We start from the raw sequence: 19491 nt of genomic DNA on the forward strand, positions 1-19491 counted from the left end.
ATGACAAGCTAACCAACGCTGGCTAACCAACGAAAAAGCTCCAAATACGAACAGCAACGAAGGGTCCTGTGGCACCTTATAGACTAACAGAAAAGTTTTGAGCATGAGCTTTCGTGAGCAGACTCACTTCATCAGATGCTGGTCTTGGAAATCTGAAGGGCCAGGTATAAATAAGCCACAGCAAGGGTGGGGATAACAAGGTTAGCTCAGTCAGCAAGGGTGAGGCTTACTACCAGCAGTTGATCTGGAGGTGTGAACACTAAGGGAGGAGAAGCTGCTTCTGTATTTAGCCAGCCATTAGCAGTCTTTGTTTAAGCCTGAGCTGAGGGTGTCGAATTTGCAGATGAATTGTAGCTCAGAAATTTCTCTTTGGAGTCTGGTCCTGAAATTATTTTTGCTGTATGATAACTACTTTTAAGTCTGTTACTGTGTGGCCGAGGAGATTGAAGTGCTCTCCTACGGGCTTTTGTATATTGCCATTTCGGATATCTGATTTGTGTGCGTTTATTCTTTTACGTAGAGACTGTCCAGTTCGCCTGATGTATATAGCAGAGGGGCATTGCTGGCACATGATGGCATAAATTATATTGGTAGATGTGCAGCTGAATGAACCCACAATGGTGTGGCTGATTTGGTTAGGTCCTGTAATGGTGTTGCTGGTGTAGATATGTGGGCAGAGCTGGCAATGAGGTTTGTTGCATGGATGGGTCCCTGAGTTACAGTGACTGTAGTATGGTGTATAGTTGCTGGTTAGGATTTGAGTCAGGTTGGCAGGTTGTCTGTGGGCAAGGCCTGTGAAAGTGGGGGATCATTGTCCAGGATGGGTTGTAAATCCCTGATGATGCACTGTAGAGGTTTTAGCTGAGGACTGTAGGTGATGGCTAGTGGTGTTCTGTTGGTTTCCTCTTGGGCTTGTCCCGTAGTAAGAGGCTTTGTGGCACATGTCTGGCTCTGTTGATCTGTTTTTTCCACTTCCTCAGGTGGATACTGCAGTTTCAAGAATGCTTGGTAGAGATCCTGTAGGTGTTTGTCTCTGTCGGAGGGATTGGAGCAAATGCGGTTATATCTCAGTGCTTGGCTGTAGACAATGGACCGTGTGGTGTGTCTGGGATGGAAGCTGGAGGCATGAAGGTAGGTGTAGCCGTCAGTGGGTTTACGGTACAGGGTGGTATTGATGTGGCCATTGTGTATTAGCACCATGGTGTCCAGGAAGTGGATCTCCTGTGTAGACTGTTCCAGGCTGAGGTTGATGTTGGGGTGAAAGTTGTTGAAGTCCCGGTGGAATTCCTCCACAGCCTCCTTCCCATGGGTCCAGATGATGAAGATGTCATCAGTGTAGCGTAAGTAGAGACGGGGTGCTAGTGGACGAGAGCAAAGGAAGCGCTGTTCCAGGTCAGCCATGAAAATATTGGCATATTGAGGGGCCATGTGGGTACCCATAGCTGTGCCGCTCATTTGAAGGTATATATCGTCGCCAAATCTGAAACAGTTGCGTGTGAGGATAAAGTTAGAGCTCAGACACAGATGTGCTGCATCATCATCAGGGATACTGGTCCGGACAGCATTTATTCCATCTTTGTGTGGGATGTTGGTACAGAGAGCCTTTACATCCATGGTGGCTAGGACAGTGTTTTCCGGTAGGTCATCAATGTATTGCAGTTTTCTCAGGAAGTCAGTGGTGTCTCGGAGATAGCTGGGAGTGCTGGTGGCATAAGGTCTGAGGAGAGAGTCCATATAACCAGACAGTCCTTCAGTGAGAGTGCCAATGACCGATATGATGGGGCGTCCAGGATTTCCAGGTTTGTGGATCTTGGGTAGTAGGTAGAATAGCCCCGGACGGGGCTCGAGAGGTGTGTTGGTACAAATCTGTTCTTGTGCTTGTGTAGGGAGTGTCCTGAGCAGATGGTGTAGTTTCTTAGCGTATTCCTCCGTAGGATCTGAGGAAAGTAGCCTGTAAAATCTGGTATTGGAGATGATGATGGCACATGATGATGATGGAGATACCAATACCATCTGGTGGCTACGGTCTGAAGAAGTGGGTCTGTCCCACGAAAGCTCACCTAATAAATTATTTTGTTAGTCTTTAAAGTGCTATTTGACTGCTTTTTTGTTTTAAAAAGGATGGGTGTCAAAAGGAAATGTCGTTAATTTGCTCATGCATAAGCTTATGCGAAAAGACTAACAGAAATTGAGTAGTGGCAAACATACAGGACCTTTTAAAAGTTTCTAGCCATTCTGTTTTCTGAGTTCATGGAATTGGTGTCCCACAATATGGGAAGACATGTTCAGCTGGAAACAGAGGCTACTGCAGACTCTACTTCAGAAGCAGAGGATCACATTTTCTCTTCCATCAGAATTTACCTGAACTGATGGGAAGAGTAGAATTCCTGCTGAAACTGTCCAGGTGTTAATGAGTATGTTAAGGAACAAGTGTAGTGCTATGGTGCAATCAAGTGGCAAGATGGATTTGGCACTCTAAACACTGCACAAGTGTTAAAAAAGCAGCTCAAAAACCTTTCATTTAATCTAAGAAAAAAGGTACAGTGAACCCCCATCTTGCGTGAGAATTATGTTCCTGGGGAACCAGGCATAATGCAATTCAAGCTGTGCACAACTCGAGGTGGGGGCAGGGCCTCCAGCTCCACCCCCAGGGAGCCACCAGGGTTGGGGAATGTGCTCAGCACACCCCCACCCCTACCCAACCCTCCAGCCCCAGTTCCAGGAGACAAAGTGGCAGTCACAGTGTCCCCCATGACCTCTGGGCTCACATGCACACACAGCCACTACCACCTTCTCTCCCCAGACTGGGAGCAACCTCCACGCTCTCACCATGTGTGGCACTAGGGCTGCTCCACCTCCTGATGTCCACTGAAGGCTCCGAGCCACTAAAAGCTCCACAGGGAAGCAGGGTCCAGGCAACTGGAGAGTTGCAGGGGCACCACTGCTGCTCAATGCTGAGAGGACAGCAGCTGAAGCAGGAGGAGGCCCTGCCACTCCCTCAACCCAGCCCCTGCCAGCCCGCCAGGTGGAGCCAGACCACTGGCTAGAGCAGGAGGGATGTGAGCCTCCTCCAGCATTCGACCACATGCCCCGATTGCCAGGCCCAGCGCTGCAGGCCCGGACAGCTGCGAGGCAGGAGCTGCCTCCTGAGGAGCCCCCGAGTCAGCCAGCAGTAGGTTGCTGGCACAGGTCCCACAGGGTAAGTGGTGAGGCAGGGGAGAGGGTCCTCCCTCAACTCAACTTGTACTAAGAAAAAAAATGCGCAAGTTGAGTCTGTGCAAGTCAGGGGTCTACTGTATGCTGAGAAATTTTAAAAACTCTGCTATTTGTGACAAGCGTGCACAAAGTGGGGGCCATGAAATTTAATTGAAGGGCACAGCACAATTGGCTGCTGGGTCTCCAGCTCATCCATCTCATTAGAACTGTTGAAATATGGTACTTTATATATGTGTATTCAAAGTATATATCAATTAATAAAGTTTTTACGTTCTACATTATTTTCTTACATGTACTGAAAGCTTTTTTTAATTTGTCTTCATTTGAACAATAAAAATTTGGATAATAGACAGGTGGGGAAGCTGCTAATTGCAGGGACAAAACGTGGAGCCTGAAGCAAAAAGTTGGCTCACCCCTGATTTATGACATCAGTATTTGTTCCCAGCAGGCAGGCTGGGTACTGCACTGATGTACAGCCACCAAGGTTTTGGCATATCTCTTGGGTGAGCGATGGATTTGGGCGAGTGTCTCTCCAATAGATAAAGCATTAAGTTAAGCTAACAGAGTGCTGGCTACCCTGCCTCAGGTTTACAGAAAGCTTCTCCTTCTTGGGCTCTCTGATCTGCTAAACTGAGCAAAAGTTCTAACACAAGCCACTGTTATTCCCTAGCCCCATTTCAATTACCTAAAGGAGGAGGTATTTTTAACAGGAAAACCATGAATACAGTAGGGTCTCAATATTCACAAACCTAAGGTTTGCAAATTCAATTATTTGTGAGCCGCCGCCTTCCCCGGGGCCCCCGGGAAGCGAGCACCGGCAGCCGGGGCTGATATATTCATGAATTTTAACATTCGCTAGTATCAGAGAGTTAGCCATGTCAGTCTGTAGCTTCGAGAACAAGAAGTCTTGCAGCACCTTATAGACTAACAGATATTTTGGAGCGTAAATGAAGTGGATCTTTGCCCACGAAAGCTTTGCATGATGAAGTGGGCATGATCTTTGCACGATGAAGTGGATCTTTGCCCACAAAAGCTTTGCACGATGAAGTGGGCATGATCTTTGCACGATGAAGTGGGCATGATCTTTGCACAATGAAGTGGGTCTTTGCCCACGAAAGCTTACGCTCCAACATATCTGTTAGTCTATAAGATGCTGCAAGACTTCTTGTTCTCGAAACATTTGCAAGGGTTCTCAACACAGAACCCTCACAAATGTTGAGACCCTACTGTACTCAAACTTTTAAAGTCAGACTGAAATCAGTACTTGCTGTCATTAAAATGTGACTTGTTTATGTTTTGTTTTAAGTGTGCGTTTGGTCCCTGTGACATACCCAAAACACTCTCTGAAGATGTGCTGGTTTCTGTTAGTCTTGACTTAACAGCTATTGTGCAGCAAGCAACAGTCTGGGCTACAATTTATTCACAGGCTTCATCAGTAAAAATCATAGCTAGGTCACAGGTAATACAAAATGTCAGGCCCAGGGACGTGTCCCTGACCTTTAACAACAATGCCCCTAATGAAATCCTAGCTGCTAGGGGGAAGGCTACAATAAACACTGCTCCTCCAGGTATGGGGGCAGCCTACAGACAACAACAACAACAACAACAAAATTTCTCTGGATGGGGGAGACCAGGGTGCCGCTGGCGCTCTTGCAGAAAGCCCACAGTGCAACTGCCAACACTACTCCAAGTCCACGGCTCCAGAATAGTAGATGGCACAGTCCTGGGACGAGCCACACCAGCTGCTGCAGAACTCAAAGTCACAAGAAATCGAGGCATCTGTAACTGCTCTGAAGCCTGTGAAAAATTCACGGGCTTAGCAGTAGCCCATCTCAGAGGACCACGGCTATTAGACACAGGCTGGGTACAATGTGGTTGTTTAAGACTACCTGCTTACTTAAGCATTTCCTGCCTTTTCAGATAGAAACAGACCTCCGTTTGTGACCTGTATGCTTTAGAAGCCGAGATGAAAATAACTGTAGATAGCAACATCAAAGCAGAATACATCTTTGCACTGATTTGTTACAAGAGACAGAGGAAGATGGTTTAAAAAGGTAATGAAGCCCCGGGTGCTCTTCCCAGTTAGAGTGAAACAGACTGGATCCCATTTTAAAAAAGGCTCTGCAGGAACTTTAGCCACGTTAAGTCTCTTGTCCGATCTATCTTGGGACAAGAAGTTTGCAATACTTCATATACTATTACACACACATTTAGAAATATTCATCTGCCTGGCTCTTAAAGAGACTTTCACTAATGAGGGTATTAGTGAAACAAGCAGGCATTTGTCATCTCCTACTGTTCCATTATTAGAGTTTGAACGTTAAACCTCGAGGCCACAGACCTTGTCTTAATTTTACATTTGCTAGAACGCTGGGGCACACCTCTGGAGCTATACAGCATGTCTAATGCAGCTGCTTCTCCCATTACAGCAGTGAAAATTGGCCATTCATGGCCAACTGCTTACCCTTGACCATCTCCAACGGCCTGAGACACCTGATTGATTACAGAAATGAAAGCGCCTAAGACTGCTTTTTGCCAAGAAGTACCAGATGGAACTCGGCAGTAAAGTGACAAACCACAGAAGATTAGGGTTGGAAGAGACCTCAAAAGCCCATCTAGTCCAAGCCCTTGCTCAAAGGAGGGCCAACTGCAACTAAATCATCCCAGCCAGGGCTTTGTCAAGCTTGGCCTTAAAAACCTTTAACAACGAAGGTTCCACATTCCAGTGCTTCACAACCCTCCTGGTGAAAGAGTTTTTTCCCCTAACGTCCAACCTAGACCTCCCACATTACAATTTGAGACCATTGCTCCTTTTCTGTCATCTACTACCACTAAGAACAGCCTCACTCCGTCCTCTTTCAAACTCCCCTTCAGGTGGTTGAAGGCTCATTCTTCTCTTTTGCAAACTAAACAAACTCAGTTCCCTCAGCCTTTCCTCATAAGTCATATGCTCCAGCCTTCCAATCATTTTAATTGCCTCACCTAGACTCTCTCCAATTTGTCCACATCCCTTTGTAGTGGGGGCACAAAACTGGATGCAATACTCAAGATGAGGCTTCATCAGTGCTTAACAGAAAGGAATAATCACTTCCCTCAATCTGATGACAATGCTCTTATTAATGCAGCCCAATATGCCACCAGCCCTCTCGGTAACAAGTGCGCACTGACTCAACCATCATCTTGTTTATTTTAATCCCCAGATCTTTTGTCTGAAGAACTGCTGCTTAGCCAGTTGTTTCCCAGCCTGTAGCTGTGCATGGCATTCTTCTCAGTGCAGAACTCAGCACTTCTTTGTCAAACCTCAACAGAGGGGTTTTTTTGGCCAATCCTTCAACTTGTCTAGGTCACTTTGGATATCCCCCTACCCTCCAGCATATCTACCTCAACCCTCCCAGCATAATCTCACCTGCGGACTTGCTGAGTGTGCAATCCATCCCACCATCCAAATCATTAAATGAAGATATTAAACAAAAACAGCACCAGCACAAAGCCTTGGGGGATCTCTGATACTTGCTGCAACTAGACATTGAGCCACTGATCACTACCCATTGAGTTTGATGATCTAGTCAGCTTTCTATACATCTTACAGTCCATTCATCCAAGCCATACTACTTTAACTTGTTGACAAGAATACTGTGGGAAACGGTATAAAACATCAGGATGTAAAATCCCATTTAATGCGTTAACTGGTTAAATGCTAGGTTTAACTAGTTAACCATTAAACAGGTGTTGGGGGAAGGGGAAGGCTAGGGAGGCCTCCCCAGCCTGGAGCAGCCCTCGTGCTGTGGACAGGAGCTGTTCCAGCTGGGCTGGAGTGCCCCTGTTTGCCATGAGCAGCAGGCAGGGGCTGCTCCAGCCCGGCTGGAGCACCTCTGCCCACAGCACTGCCACAGGAGGAGTGTGCTCCAGAGCAGCCCATCTGCAGTGGCACAGACCAGGAGCACCACAAATAGGCATACTTCAGCCCAGCAGGACATCACCAATCTGTGGCAGCCCTGAGTAGCCTCCCCAACATCTCCACCCAAATAGACTAGAGCACCTTTTCCCCCAAACCTGCAGCAGCCTCATGAGGCTGGAGAAGCTCCCTGCCGGCATCGGGCACGAGACTGCTCCTGCCCCTACTAATTTACCATAACCCTACCAATTAACCATTTAGGATGAGACTTATTGGTTAACCAGTTAACCAGTAACATCCCTAATCAAAAGCTTTAATAAAGTCAAAGAATATCATATCAACCACCCTCCGTATATCCACAGCCAGTTCTCTCAGGTATGACTTGCCCTTGGTGATCCCATGTTGATTGTTCCTGATCACCTTCCTCTCCTTCAAATGCTTCAATATGGATTCTTTGCCCCATGATTTACCTAAGGACTTAGGGAAGGCTGACTCATCCGTAGTTCTCCTGAATCCTCCTCCTGCCCCTTTTTAAAGATGGGCACTACATTTGCCTTTTCCAATTGTCCAGGACCTCCCCCGCAATTGCCACAAGTTTTCAGAAATAATGGCCAATGACTCTGCAATCACATTAGCCAACTTTCTCAGCACCCTTTGATGCATCAGATAGCACCCCTTGGACTTGTGTTATGTCCAGCTTTTCTGAATAGTCCTTAGCTTGTTCTTTCACCAAAGAGGACATCTCACTTCCTTCCAATACTGTGCTGCTTAGCATAGAAGTCTGGGAGCTACCTTGTCTGTGAAGACCAAGGCAAAAAGCTGCATTGGGTATTTCACTTTTTTCCGCCTCATCTGTCACTCAGTTGCCCCTCCCATTCATCAAGAGTCCCAAACTTTCCCTGACTGTATTCTTGTTGCTAACGTACCTGTAGCAATCCTTCTGGTTACCCTTCACATCCCTTGCTAGCTTCAACTCCAACTACAATTTGGCCTTCCTGATTACAACCCCACATGCCTGAGCAATATTATACTCTTCCCCTCATCATCTGTCCAAGTTGACATTTCTTATGAGCTTTCTTTTTGTGTTTAAACTCACTGAAGATTTCTCTGTTAAACCAAGCTGCTTACCTACCACATTTGCTATTTTTTCTGCACATTGGGATGGTTTGCTCTTGCACCCTCAAAAAGTCTACTTTAAAATACTGCAACCTCTCCTGAACTCCTTCCCACCTCATATTAGCCTGCCATGGCATTCTGCCCATCAATTCCATGAGTGAGTCAAAGTCTGCTTTTCTAAACTCCAAGGTCTGTATTCAGCTGCTCTCATTTCTTTTCTTGGTCAGGATCCCAAACTTAACCATCTCATGATCACTGTCATTCAAGGTTGCCACCTACTTCTACTTCTCCTACCAATCCTTCCCCATTTGTGAGCAGAGGTCAAGGAAGTTATTTCTAGCATACTCCAAAAACCTCCTGGATCATCTGTGCATAGACAAAGTATTTCAAAAACAAACTTGCCATGCAAACACAGCCTAGGTGAGCAAGTCTGCCTGTGAAGACGCTCCTCCTTCTCTTTGTTAGATGGATCCCAGCTCTTCCTACAATCCTTCTCCCTGAAACACCATCTCCCGGCCAAAGAATCCACAGCCCCCTCTCCAACCCCACACATTTACCTCCACAACTGCAGTAATATCTTCAAAGCTGGGTTTGGGTGTTTTGTTGTGTGTGCCTGAGTTTCATCTTTTAAACTTTTTGTTAAGGTGAAGTTACAATAAAATGTTAACGTACTACAACATGCATTACTTATTCAGATTAATATTCCAAGAATCTAGCTAAAGATTCTGTCTTGCTGGCTGAGGAGTCCTTCTCCTCCAAGCATGCAAAAAAGGGTGACCAACTTTCTCAATATCTATGCTCCTTTGTACATGACTCTTGTATATGTCCCTCGCATGAAAGATTTCTCCACCCCAAGGGTAGTCCAAATTTTACTCTGCTGTACTAATATGTGAGTGAAGTCTCTCCAGCCTTCATTTCTTTTTAAGGGAGAGCTGGAAGGAGACAGAGGAACTGGAGGCTGCTGAGGTTAAGTGCCAGAATGGGTCACCCACAATGCTCTCATAGGAAGTAGAAAAGGGACCATAACGAAAATATGAAGTATAGTTCGCAAGCAGACTCTTACTGTGTCTGAGCTTCCTTCCAGCAGTATGTTGATTGCTCTATTCACATCCCCATTACAATCATGCAGCGCCACTATGCATTCATCCTGGTTCTTCCCCGTCACTTCCATAAGCTAGTAAAAAGAAAAAAAAAGTTGGACACATTAGATGTCTAATCATTATGAAAAGGATGATGAGAATTAGCGCCACTACAGACTCTCCTGACAAGAACATAGCTGCTGTACCAAAGACAAACTGAAATGTTGTGCTTAAAATAAACATATTTTAAAGAGTTGCTTGAGATCCCAGAGTCACTAACACCACATGAGCAGACATACAGGATAAAAACATTTTAAGGGAGACCTGAACAGTCTTGCTTTGGTTAATGTAAGAGCTCAGTGTTTGATTTTTATTTGTATTTATAACTTACAGCAGTGGTCCCAGGTCTCCTCCTAGGAGAGCAAAGATGAACATTGGAAGGTACGAGGGGGTCCAAGGCACCTACAGGAAGCAGGGAGGGTGTACAACCCTGACCCACTCTGCCCCTCAGCTCCACTTCAGCTCCAGCCCACCTCCTAGTCTCAGAGTACAACTCCTACTCTCAGATGCAGCTCCAGCCCCACCTCTAGCTGAAGCCCTGGCTTCACACCCTGATCTTGGGCCCGGGAACCACAGTTCTGCTCCATTTGCAGTCCCAGCACCTCACTACACTTCCAAGGGTGCAGATAAGTTACATTACAGGTTGTGGGGAGGAGGAGTACACGAAAAATGTAAGGGCCACTGACTTAGAGTCAGATGCTATCCCCCACTCTGTGTTCAGCACAGAAGTGCAAGAGCTGAGGCAATCTCCCTAAAACAGGCCACAGAGCATCACAGCCATAAGAGTCACTGAGGTGCATTTTCACAGCAAAGAGGGATACAATCTTTGAAGCGGCAGATCCACAAATCCAACCTGGCCCACCCACAAACACACTGTATGTTGGAAGCCCCTGTCACATTCTGGTCCATGCAGGTAGTGTCTTGGAATCCTATTTATTTCCACACTCAGCAGATGCACACAGATGAATATTACAAACATGGGCCTCTGGCTTGAGCAGGAAGTACATAATCTGGCTCTTGGTGTGCACCCATTGCCATGGCAACTGAGCACAGCCAGACAACTGTATAATGTTGAAATCAGGAAAAAGTAAAAGATAAAGGCAATGCTTCATAAATTAAAATCATGAAAATGTCAGTGGACAGAGGAAAAACAGCTGCCATGAATTCACCCTAACCTGGACCTCTATATAGGTAGACTGCTGGCTTCTGCACCAAATGAAGCTGTGACTGGTTTTCAACAAATAACCCCAATAGTAACACTTATAGCAAGTGATAATCAACACCCAAGGCACAACAAGGAACTGAGCTCTTTGCACTACCTACATTGTTAATGATTACCCACTATAACAACAGGATAGCTAGAACCCTAAAGGTGTGCACTCAGGTCCTGGCATGCAAGCAGAAGAGGAACTGATGGGAAACAGTTTGATTTTATAATGAATGTATCTGCAATTTTAAGGTTACATGTGCTCTTAATGATCTGGGAACTCAGGCTTGTTTGTGTTTTTGTAAAGATTAAGTTCACCTTCGAGCTATGTTTAAATTTTCCATTTTCCTGAAAAGCAGCCAAGATGTTAGCAAATGCAGTTTACACAGGTGGTAAATACTTCTCACGTATGTGTATGCATTCAAGCTAAATACACTCTTTATTCTAACAATTATTAAGCAATAGCAGTTCATTGGAGGAATGCTGTATCTCTAGGAGATTAGCACAGATGAGAAAGCAGTCCAGTAGCACTTCAAAGACTAACAAAATAATTTATTAGGCGGTGAACTTTCGTGGGATAGACCCACTTCTTCAAATCATAGCTATACCAGAACAGAATCAATATTTAAGGCACAGAAAACCAAAAATAGCTATCAAAGTAGACAAATCAGAAGAATTATGATCAAGGTGGGCAAATCAAGAGAAGAGGGCGGTAGGAGGGGGGGGAAGTCAAGAGTCAGATCAAACCAAGTACGTAAAAGTGTACTTATAATGGGCTAGATAATTGGTAACCCAGTTCAAACCACATATTAAAAGTCTTGAATTTGAATATAAATGAGAGCTCGGCACTCTCTCTTTGTAGGCAATTCTTAAAGTTCCTTTTCAGTAAAACACAGACTTTCAGGTCATTAACAGAATGGCCCACTCCATTAAAGTGCTGGCTGACAGGCTTGGGAGCTAAGAACTTTTTGATGTCTGTTTTGTGTCCACTCATTCTTTGTTGAAGCGTTTTTACCATCTGTCCTATATAGAAAGGATGTGGGCATTGTTGGCACATGATGGCATATATGATGTTTGTTGAAGAACATGAGAATGTGCCCGTGATTCTGTGAATAACCTGGTTAGGTCCAGTGATGGTATCTCCAGAATAGGTATGTGGACAAAGCTGGCAACAGGGCTTGTTGCAAGGAAAAGTTCCAGGATTGGTGGTATTGTGCTATAGGCTATGGTTGCTGGTGAAAATCCTCATAAGGTTGGGGGCTGTCTGTAGGAGAGAATGGGCCTGTCACCTAGGGCCTGCTGGAGTGTGGCATCCTGATTAAGGGTGGGTTGTAGGTCTTTAATGATGCATTGCAGTGGTTTGCGTTGGGAGCTGTAGATAATGACCAGTGGTGTTCTGTTGTTGGTTTTTTTGGGCTTATCTTGAAGTAGCTGGTTTCTGGGTCTTTGTCTGGCCCTGTCGATTTGTTTTTTTACTTCTCCTGGTGGGTAATTCAGGTTTATGAATATTTGGTAGCGATCTTGTAGTTTTTGGTCTCTGTCAGTAGAATGAGAGCAAATGTGATTATACCTAAGGGCTTGACTATAAACAAGGGATCTTGTTGTGTGTGTAGGATGGAAGCTAGAAGCGTGTAACACTGCTCCTACCTCAGACAAACATTTCATTTTCATCTGCATGATGTGACAATTTCATCTGAGATTATACGACTGATGTGGTGCTTTGACCTGGAGATCATCTAGAACAGTGATGGGCAACCAAGAATAACGAGTGGGAACAAGTGGTCATTCTGCATCTCAGTGGGCAATTTTTGGCTAACTGGGGTTCCATCTGAGCTGCCCCCCCCAACATACCTTTCACACACTGGGACCCCACACTTCTGACTTCTTCCCCCATCCCCCAGTGCTTTCAGAGTGCCCTTATTCTGATGATTTGCGCTCCGTCACAGCTTTCCCTTCTCCACCCTCACAGAGCTCGAAGAGTGGTAAACAGCTGATTTGCAGCATTCGGCTCTGGGGGGCAGGAGTGGGGAATGGAGTGCAAAAATCAGCAGATTCATGATGCTCCTAGAGGGCTGGCAGAGATGGAAAGGAGGAGGAAGAGAGAGGCTCCAGTGCCCCACTGCATGCGTGGCATGTGGAGGAGGGGTCAGACAGGGGGCCCACAGGTGGAACCCCAGTAGGCTGCATGTTACACAGGATTTAGTACACACAGCGTAACATGAGGGCTCCAAAATTTGCAGTGACTGCTTATTGTCATCTATATGGAGCTCTGGCTACTGATTTCCACCAGCAAAGCCCCAGCTAGTCTCATTCAATCTGTCCACTTATCCCTCCACATAATACAGCCAACAACTCCCATCTGCGAAGTGATTAGGTTGATTTAAATAGAAGGTGGCTACTAACAAAGTATTTGTGGGAAAGCCTGTATTGTGGAACTTGTTTCCCACCACAATCCAGATTCATTAACCATCAAAGCATGCTGAGAGGCCATCAATTCCCCTACTGCCACTAATGAACTTAACAAAAGGGGTAGATTAAAGGACAGAGGATGCAGTGTGAAAGCTCTGAAACTTGGACAACAAAGCATCAGACTAAAGCTTCATATAAAAGTCAATGTAGTAGTAACAGTAACAACATGGGAAACGTACTTGTTTCACTTTATCTTCAAAATCTGCATCATTCTTATCATAGATCATCTGAGCGAGGCGGATCTGTTCTGCTGTTGCCTGAAAGGTGCAAATATCCAGTAAGAGTCCCAAAAAGTTGAATTAAAATATAAATAATAATAATAATAATTTAAAAAAACTTGTGACAGTACTTCTGCAATATCCCTCCCACTGCCAACACACCAATTTTTTCTGAAAGAGCAACACAGGGAACAGGCTTAGATGTTACATGAGGAAGGACTTCAGAGAGCCTCACCCAGGGATAAATCCATCTACACTATAATTGTGACATAGGGAATCTAGGTAAGTCCTAACCATACCGCACTAACACAACAGAAATCCTGCGGAGTCCAGTGCTTCTTCCTCCTTGTCGGAGCAGCCTCCATCTACACTACCGATCTGGCACAGTGTAACCAGGCCCACGTTTTCACTTCTCATAGTTTTGCTCATTTTCCCTCTAAGTGCTAAGCTTGTTATCTCTGTCTCTCGATCTGTCACTGGATAATTTTGCTAATGGCTGTTTGTTATTGGAATGGTTGGAGCTTTGGTTATAGTTTTGGATAAAAAGACCCCTAGTGGCAATTGGGCAGGAACCCTGAGAGCCACGCTCTACAGGCATAACATGGAGCAGATTGCAGGTGCTTTCATCTTCCCAGTGATGCAACAGCTGTCCATGGACACTAGTGGCCACATCAGATAATGCTATATTTTGATTTATCACGTGACTTTCAGGGCTCTATAGCCTGCATGAGATAAACCTCCATTCCACATCCCTCCCCAAACAGAAAACCTTTGCTTCCTTTTGGAAACCACCCTGAATGCAGGGGAGATGACTGTCGTCCCAAGTTGAGGCTGACAGACTAAGAAAAATTTCTTTGTGAAAAAGGGGATCATAGTTACCCATGGAAGAACACAGGTGAAAGCCCTCTGTCGAGGATGAATCTCATATTATGAAGCCACCTTAGAAAGACTGGGCAGCAAAATTCTATTCCTTGGCTGCGACTCAAAGCAGCCAACACTTCTTTCGAGAAGAATGGCTGCGCTGTTCGGTGTTCCCACAAGTGCATGACTGAAAGGAGGGAAATGACTACCATTCCTGCAACAAGTCTAAACGCTGCGTGAAAGGAGTTCAAAAATTTTCAACACACAACCCTCAGATGCTGACTGACTGAGGAGTGTCTGCAGCTGTCCCCATTCTTCGAGGCAAGTATCATTTGCAAGGATGAAAATTCAGAAGCCAGTCTGCAGGACAATCAGTCTGTACTGATAACAGTACTTAGTCCTTAACATTTTCAAGGTATTTTACATACTGACTTGCTATGAGTGGATAATGTAACAAAACAGAGTATTCAGAAGTGAACAGTCACAGAGAGGTAGTGGTGTTAGTCTCTATCTTCACAAAACAACAATGCTATCTTATAGCACTTTAAAATGATTTATTAGGTGATGAGCTTTCATGGGACAGACCCACTTTTTCAGATCTGGAAAACATTGTTAGTCTTTAAAGTGCTACATGACTGCTTTTTTGTTTTATTCCAAAGTGCTTAATTCTCCAGCTCTATGCCCAATCCAACACAACATTTTGCCTCAATTAAAGCACCTAAAATATTCAAATCACACTAACACCAAAAGTATGTTAGCATACACCAGTAAGCAGCAAGGCATGTATTTTATAGAAGAGCAAGGTCCACCAATAACTTTAGCAACAAAGTCCTGATCAGTTAAAAAAAAAAAAAACACACACTCACTCAGGCCTATTTAGTGGCACATCATTCTTGTCACGCTAAAGCACCTGTTTCCTCATGTCTGAAAATCTTCCTACTAATTCATCTCAGTGAAGAATTTAGACAGTAGTGACAGCGAACAGTAGCATTCCTATACAATTATTTGATCAGAAACTAGAAAGCAGTTGTTTTATCCCTGCTCAATATTTTTGAAGAAAACCAACAGCTTTTAGACAAAAAGCAAAAGCTTTTGGAGATTGACTGGGATGAAGCATACAGAAAGAAAAACCGGAAATAAAGGCCTTAACTGCACTAGGTTTTTAACTTGCAAACCCCAAAGGGCTGAACACAGCTAGTGTCAGTATCAGTAACATCTGTATGTGCACAGAATTCAGGGATTTCACCATTGTCCTACTACCCTAGAAGATGGTGGAAAAAACTCCCAAACCCTGTCTCTACTATAGTACCATCAGTGAGGCTGCACCCATTTTGAATTATGAGCCCACATAACAGACAGACATTGTTTAACAAAACTAGCATTAGTCATGAGACGAGTCGCTCTGAAAACTGTAATCCTGTAACTAGCACTGACTCAGCCCACAAAAGGTAGCACCATCATTTTTAGGTCTTATGACTAACATAAACAAGGCTGCTAAGATCTACCTGTCTGAAAAATCTTGATATTTGCAATAAGACTCTTCACACGCGCTCATGGAGATTTTTAATTATCTGCCTTACAAGCAACCCACAAAATTAGCACGCAAAAACTCCACCAAATCAAGTAACAAAAATGTTACAAATCCAGTGTTACAGTGACATTAGTTTGATTACTATCCAAAGGAAGGGAAAAGGTTAATGTAATTTCTTTCACAATTCAAATTAAGATCAGCATTACATTGTGGGGCTTTAAGGTGACTTTTGAGGTTAGCAGTAGCTTTTCAATTCAGAGAAATGAATAAACAGTGACCACAAAGAAAAAGAGAGAACATTCATTTTGGTACGTATGCTTCTCCATGCACAAGTGCCAATTCAAAGACAGTTCAGTCAGTACTTAAAATAAGCAACTCTTCAATTGACCGAACCAGCAACACCTTATGAAATGGGAGGTAAGAAGAATTTAAATACCATGTGCGAAAACTGAGAATATTTATTGTATTCAAGATAAAAGATTACAAAAATAAAGTGCCTCCCCACGAAAACCACTTTCTGGGTCTGTGCAGTTGAGTGAGACACCAAGTTAAGGACTTACAAATGCAAATCAGAAGGGGAAACTTGGCGTTATATACAAAAAGAGACTATCATATGCAGTAGAAAACCAACTTCTCCATACTACAAGTCAATCCAAAAACCAGCTAGAGGCTTATTTAAGGATATGCAGACCTAAGACAGGCGCTTACCAGTCCTGCAGAACAGTAGCTCCCAAGCAGTTTTGAAAAATCTGGCTATTAGAGCCCAGCTTCTCTCTCTATCTCCTTCACCCTAATGACCATCATTACAGGGTTTCTAATCCTCTAAGCAATAGAAGGATCGCCTCAGTCCTTCACAGTCAATACTATCAACCTCAACGCCCTCAAAATACAAATCTCTTCACTGTACCACTTCCTGTCAGTTCACCCTTTCTGACAGGTCTGGGGGTCATTCATGGACGGTAGCCTTTCTGGATCCTGCTGCAGATGCCTTTTGGAGTGTGGGTCCCAATGGACATGGACGGAAGCTTCTCTAATCCACCCAAGCTCCAGCAATAACTACAGACCCTCTAGCACAATGGTTCTCAACTTGTTCGCCAATATGGGCTGCATATGCAGCTCTGCATGTTCTGTGGGCTGCATCCACACAAGATTTATTCTACCTGTATGGCCCTGAGCATGCAATATGGGTCATAGCTGTGTGCTGATTGGGTTTCAAGCAGCTTTCAGGTTGAGAACCACAGTTCTAGCATCAGGAGAGTAGAAAGAGCTGCAATTTGGCACACGAAGAGCAGATGGCCTTGCAGTTCCTTGCTGATCTGGAGCACTACAGAAGAACACCACAAGACAACTGTGGATATAGGGATACAGATCTCAGGCTTGAAGCCAACAAGCAGTTTGCTCAGTAAGCCAATACGGTACAAGCTACCAGACATGTTCACCAAACTGATGCAGTGCTTTCTGCCCTCTCCCTTCCTAAACCTAGGGCAGTAGTTCTCAAACTGCAGTACAGGCCTGCCAAGGGAGGTGAGGAAATATGTCACGGGACATGTGAGTTGTGTTCTGGTTTGTTTTTTGGGAGGTGAGGGGGGAGGATGAGAAGAGAGATCTAGCTATCACTTTTCACATTGCCTCCTTTACTTCTGTGCAGCACTGCTGTCGGAGCTGAGCACTAGGCTAGCAGTCACTGCTCTCCACTGTGCCCTCAGAGCAGAGTAACAGTATATGTAGTTGGGAGGAGGCCTGAAGGATTACGGAAACAAGGAAGGGTGCCCAATCAAATAAATTTGAGAACCACTCACCTAGGAGACGGTTTCAAATCATACTACATTGTTTACTTTCAGGTGTTCAGATAGCATACAACACCTACCTGAACTACTTGTTTCTGTGGTTGTGTTGGCTGTGTGGTTGAAATCTGCGTTTTGTCCCGAGTGCCCCGGGTCCGTTCACTGCCCACCGAAGTCATCATATACAGTATATACAAAACAACGTATGTACAAAATAGAAAATCTGAAAGAAAAAACATATCAACCCGTTAAGAAATTATACATATTTGTTTGTTCAAGAATATATCATACATCCAAAGAAGGAAATAACTCCTCCACAGGATTTATTGCTTATTTCTAATACATAGGTGGCCATGAACATACAGGTATACTTATACAAATGACAAACACTGCTGCATGTCCATTGCTTTGAAATATAGGTCTGCAGTAGTCAGGAGGCCCTTTGAGAGGTAACCTATGAATTTTATATTAATCCCATTATTGCTATAACCTGGCATAATTTAATATTTTTCACCTTCTTCCATTTACACATAAATACAATTTTTACTGACCAAAACTGAACTCAGCCATTAAGCTTTCTGATGTGATAGGTAAAACCTATTTAATAGATTCTGAAGAGAAACACAGTATTTTCTGAACTTTTACATATTTAATTGGAAAAGTGTGCTTTCACCAGGAATTGAGTGTAGCATGATCTGAATGAGAAGGCTGTGTTTCATCTGGTTTTATGAACAGGTTTGCCAAAACCAACCCATCCTTCAGGCTAAGTTTCTCTACACAGCTCTGACATGTATAAACTTTCACTGCAACTGTACTTTTGCTTTCATAAGACCCAGATCAAAACAGAACACGTGTAATTCAGGCTCACCTGGCAACATGATCTAAATGAAAACTAACTTACTAAGTAGTAGTGGGCACCATTTAAACTAAAAAGTGCATCATTTGTCACACCTGATCTTGGTGTGTAATAATACTTTAGATATACATTGCAAGACAACAGCCTTCAGCAGAGTTACAAATAATTTCCTTTGATTAACGTTCTCTAATGGTAAACTTCCAAATCTTTAACAGCACCAGCACTTCCTTACAAAAGCAGCTTTTGAGCTCCACGGCTGGAAAACAGCAGGCCCCTGAATTACAGTATAATGAAGATTTAAGTTCATATAAACAAGTCATACTTTTAGTAACAGAGAGGGAGCCATGCTAGTCTATATACTATCAAAACAAAAAAGCAGTCAAGTAGCACTTTAAAAACTAACAAAATAATTTATTAGGTGAGCTTTTGTGGGACAGACCCACTTCAGACCATAGCCATACCACAACAGACTCAATATTTAAGGCACAGAGACTTTTGAGTCACATTTGTTTTGTACTGCCCAGTATGTCGCAATTTGAATCCAACTTACATGCAATGAGTAAGGGCCTGCGTACAGAGTCTGGAGAGAGGATTACTACATTTCTAAGACAGAGGCCCATAACTTCAGCTACCAAAGTGTGAAACTACAAAGCTAAATAAAACAGCCATTTTGATTTAAGAGGTGCTCTACACCTGCAACTGTCACCGATTCCAATTTAAGCTGTACGGACTCAGCCCCTCTAAAGCCAACCCATTCTTTGTTCAGGTGGCTACAAAATTGGGTACCTAAAGCTAAGCATTTATTTGAAGTGTTAAATCTACTTGCATTAAATAAATCCACCCTCTACATTACGGAAATGTCCATGTTTAACATATGACTGTGGTTCAACTACTTTATAACATGGTTTCTTTCTGTCTGTACAAACAAAAAAGATTTAACCCTGTTAAAGAACCAGATTCTATCCTTCTCATACCTAAGCTAGCACAGAGCTCCTTACAATGGTTATAATCTTTTTTTTTCATGCCCACACACACACAAAAATAAGCCATTTTATTGCACAGTTGTGCCCCAATGATCTTTCACAACCATGTTTACTTTTCCAGTGCAAAACAACTCAAACCACACCTGCACGCAAAGTTTTAATTCTGTGGGGAAACTAAGTGTAATGCATGATTTAGCCTGAGAGGCTGTTTTAAAA

At 43.9% G+C, this 19491-nt stretch overlaps 1 protein-coding gene across 5 annotated transcripts in view; it reads right to left on the reverse strand.

Moving 5' to 3' along the window:
* UBAP2 (ubiquitin associated protein 2) overlaps window positions 1-19491 on the reverse strand; it is a 167407-nt gene that overhangs the window by 108805 nt on the left and 39111 nt on the right. For all 5 annotated transcript variants that reach the window (XM_074995845.1, XM_074995844.1, XM_074995843.1 and 2 more), the window contains exons 2-4: window positions 17520-17659; window positions 13222-13299; window positions 9291-9401 (exon numbers count right to left, since the gene is read on the reverse strand). In XM_074995845.1, coding sequence (XP_074851946.1) covers window positions 9291-9401; window positions 13222-13299; window positions 17520-17618 — 288 coding nt within the window. In that variant the 5' untranslated portion in view covers window positions 17619-17659. The remainder of the gene's footprint in view (window positions 1-9290; window positions 9402-13221; window positions 13300-17519; window positions 17660-19491) is intronic.

The sequence above is a fragment of the Carettochelys insculpta genome, chromosome 5 (assembly GCF_033958435.1).
Source record: "Carettochelys insculpta isolate YL-2023 chromosome 5, ASM3395843v1, whole genome shotgun sequence".
Taxonomy (NCBI): Eukaryota; Metazoa; Chordata; order Testudines; family Carettochelyidae; genus Carettochelys; species Carettochelys insculpta.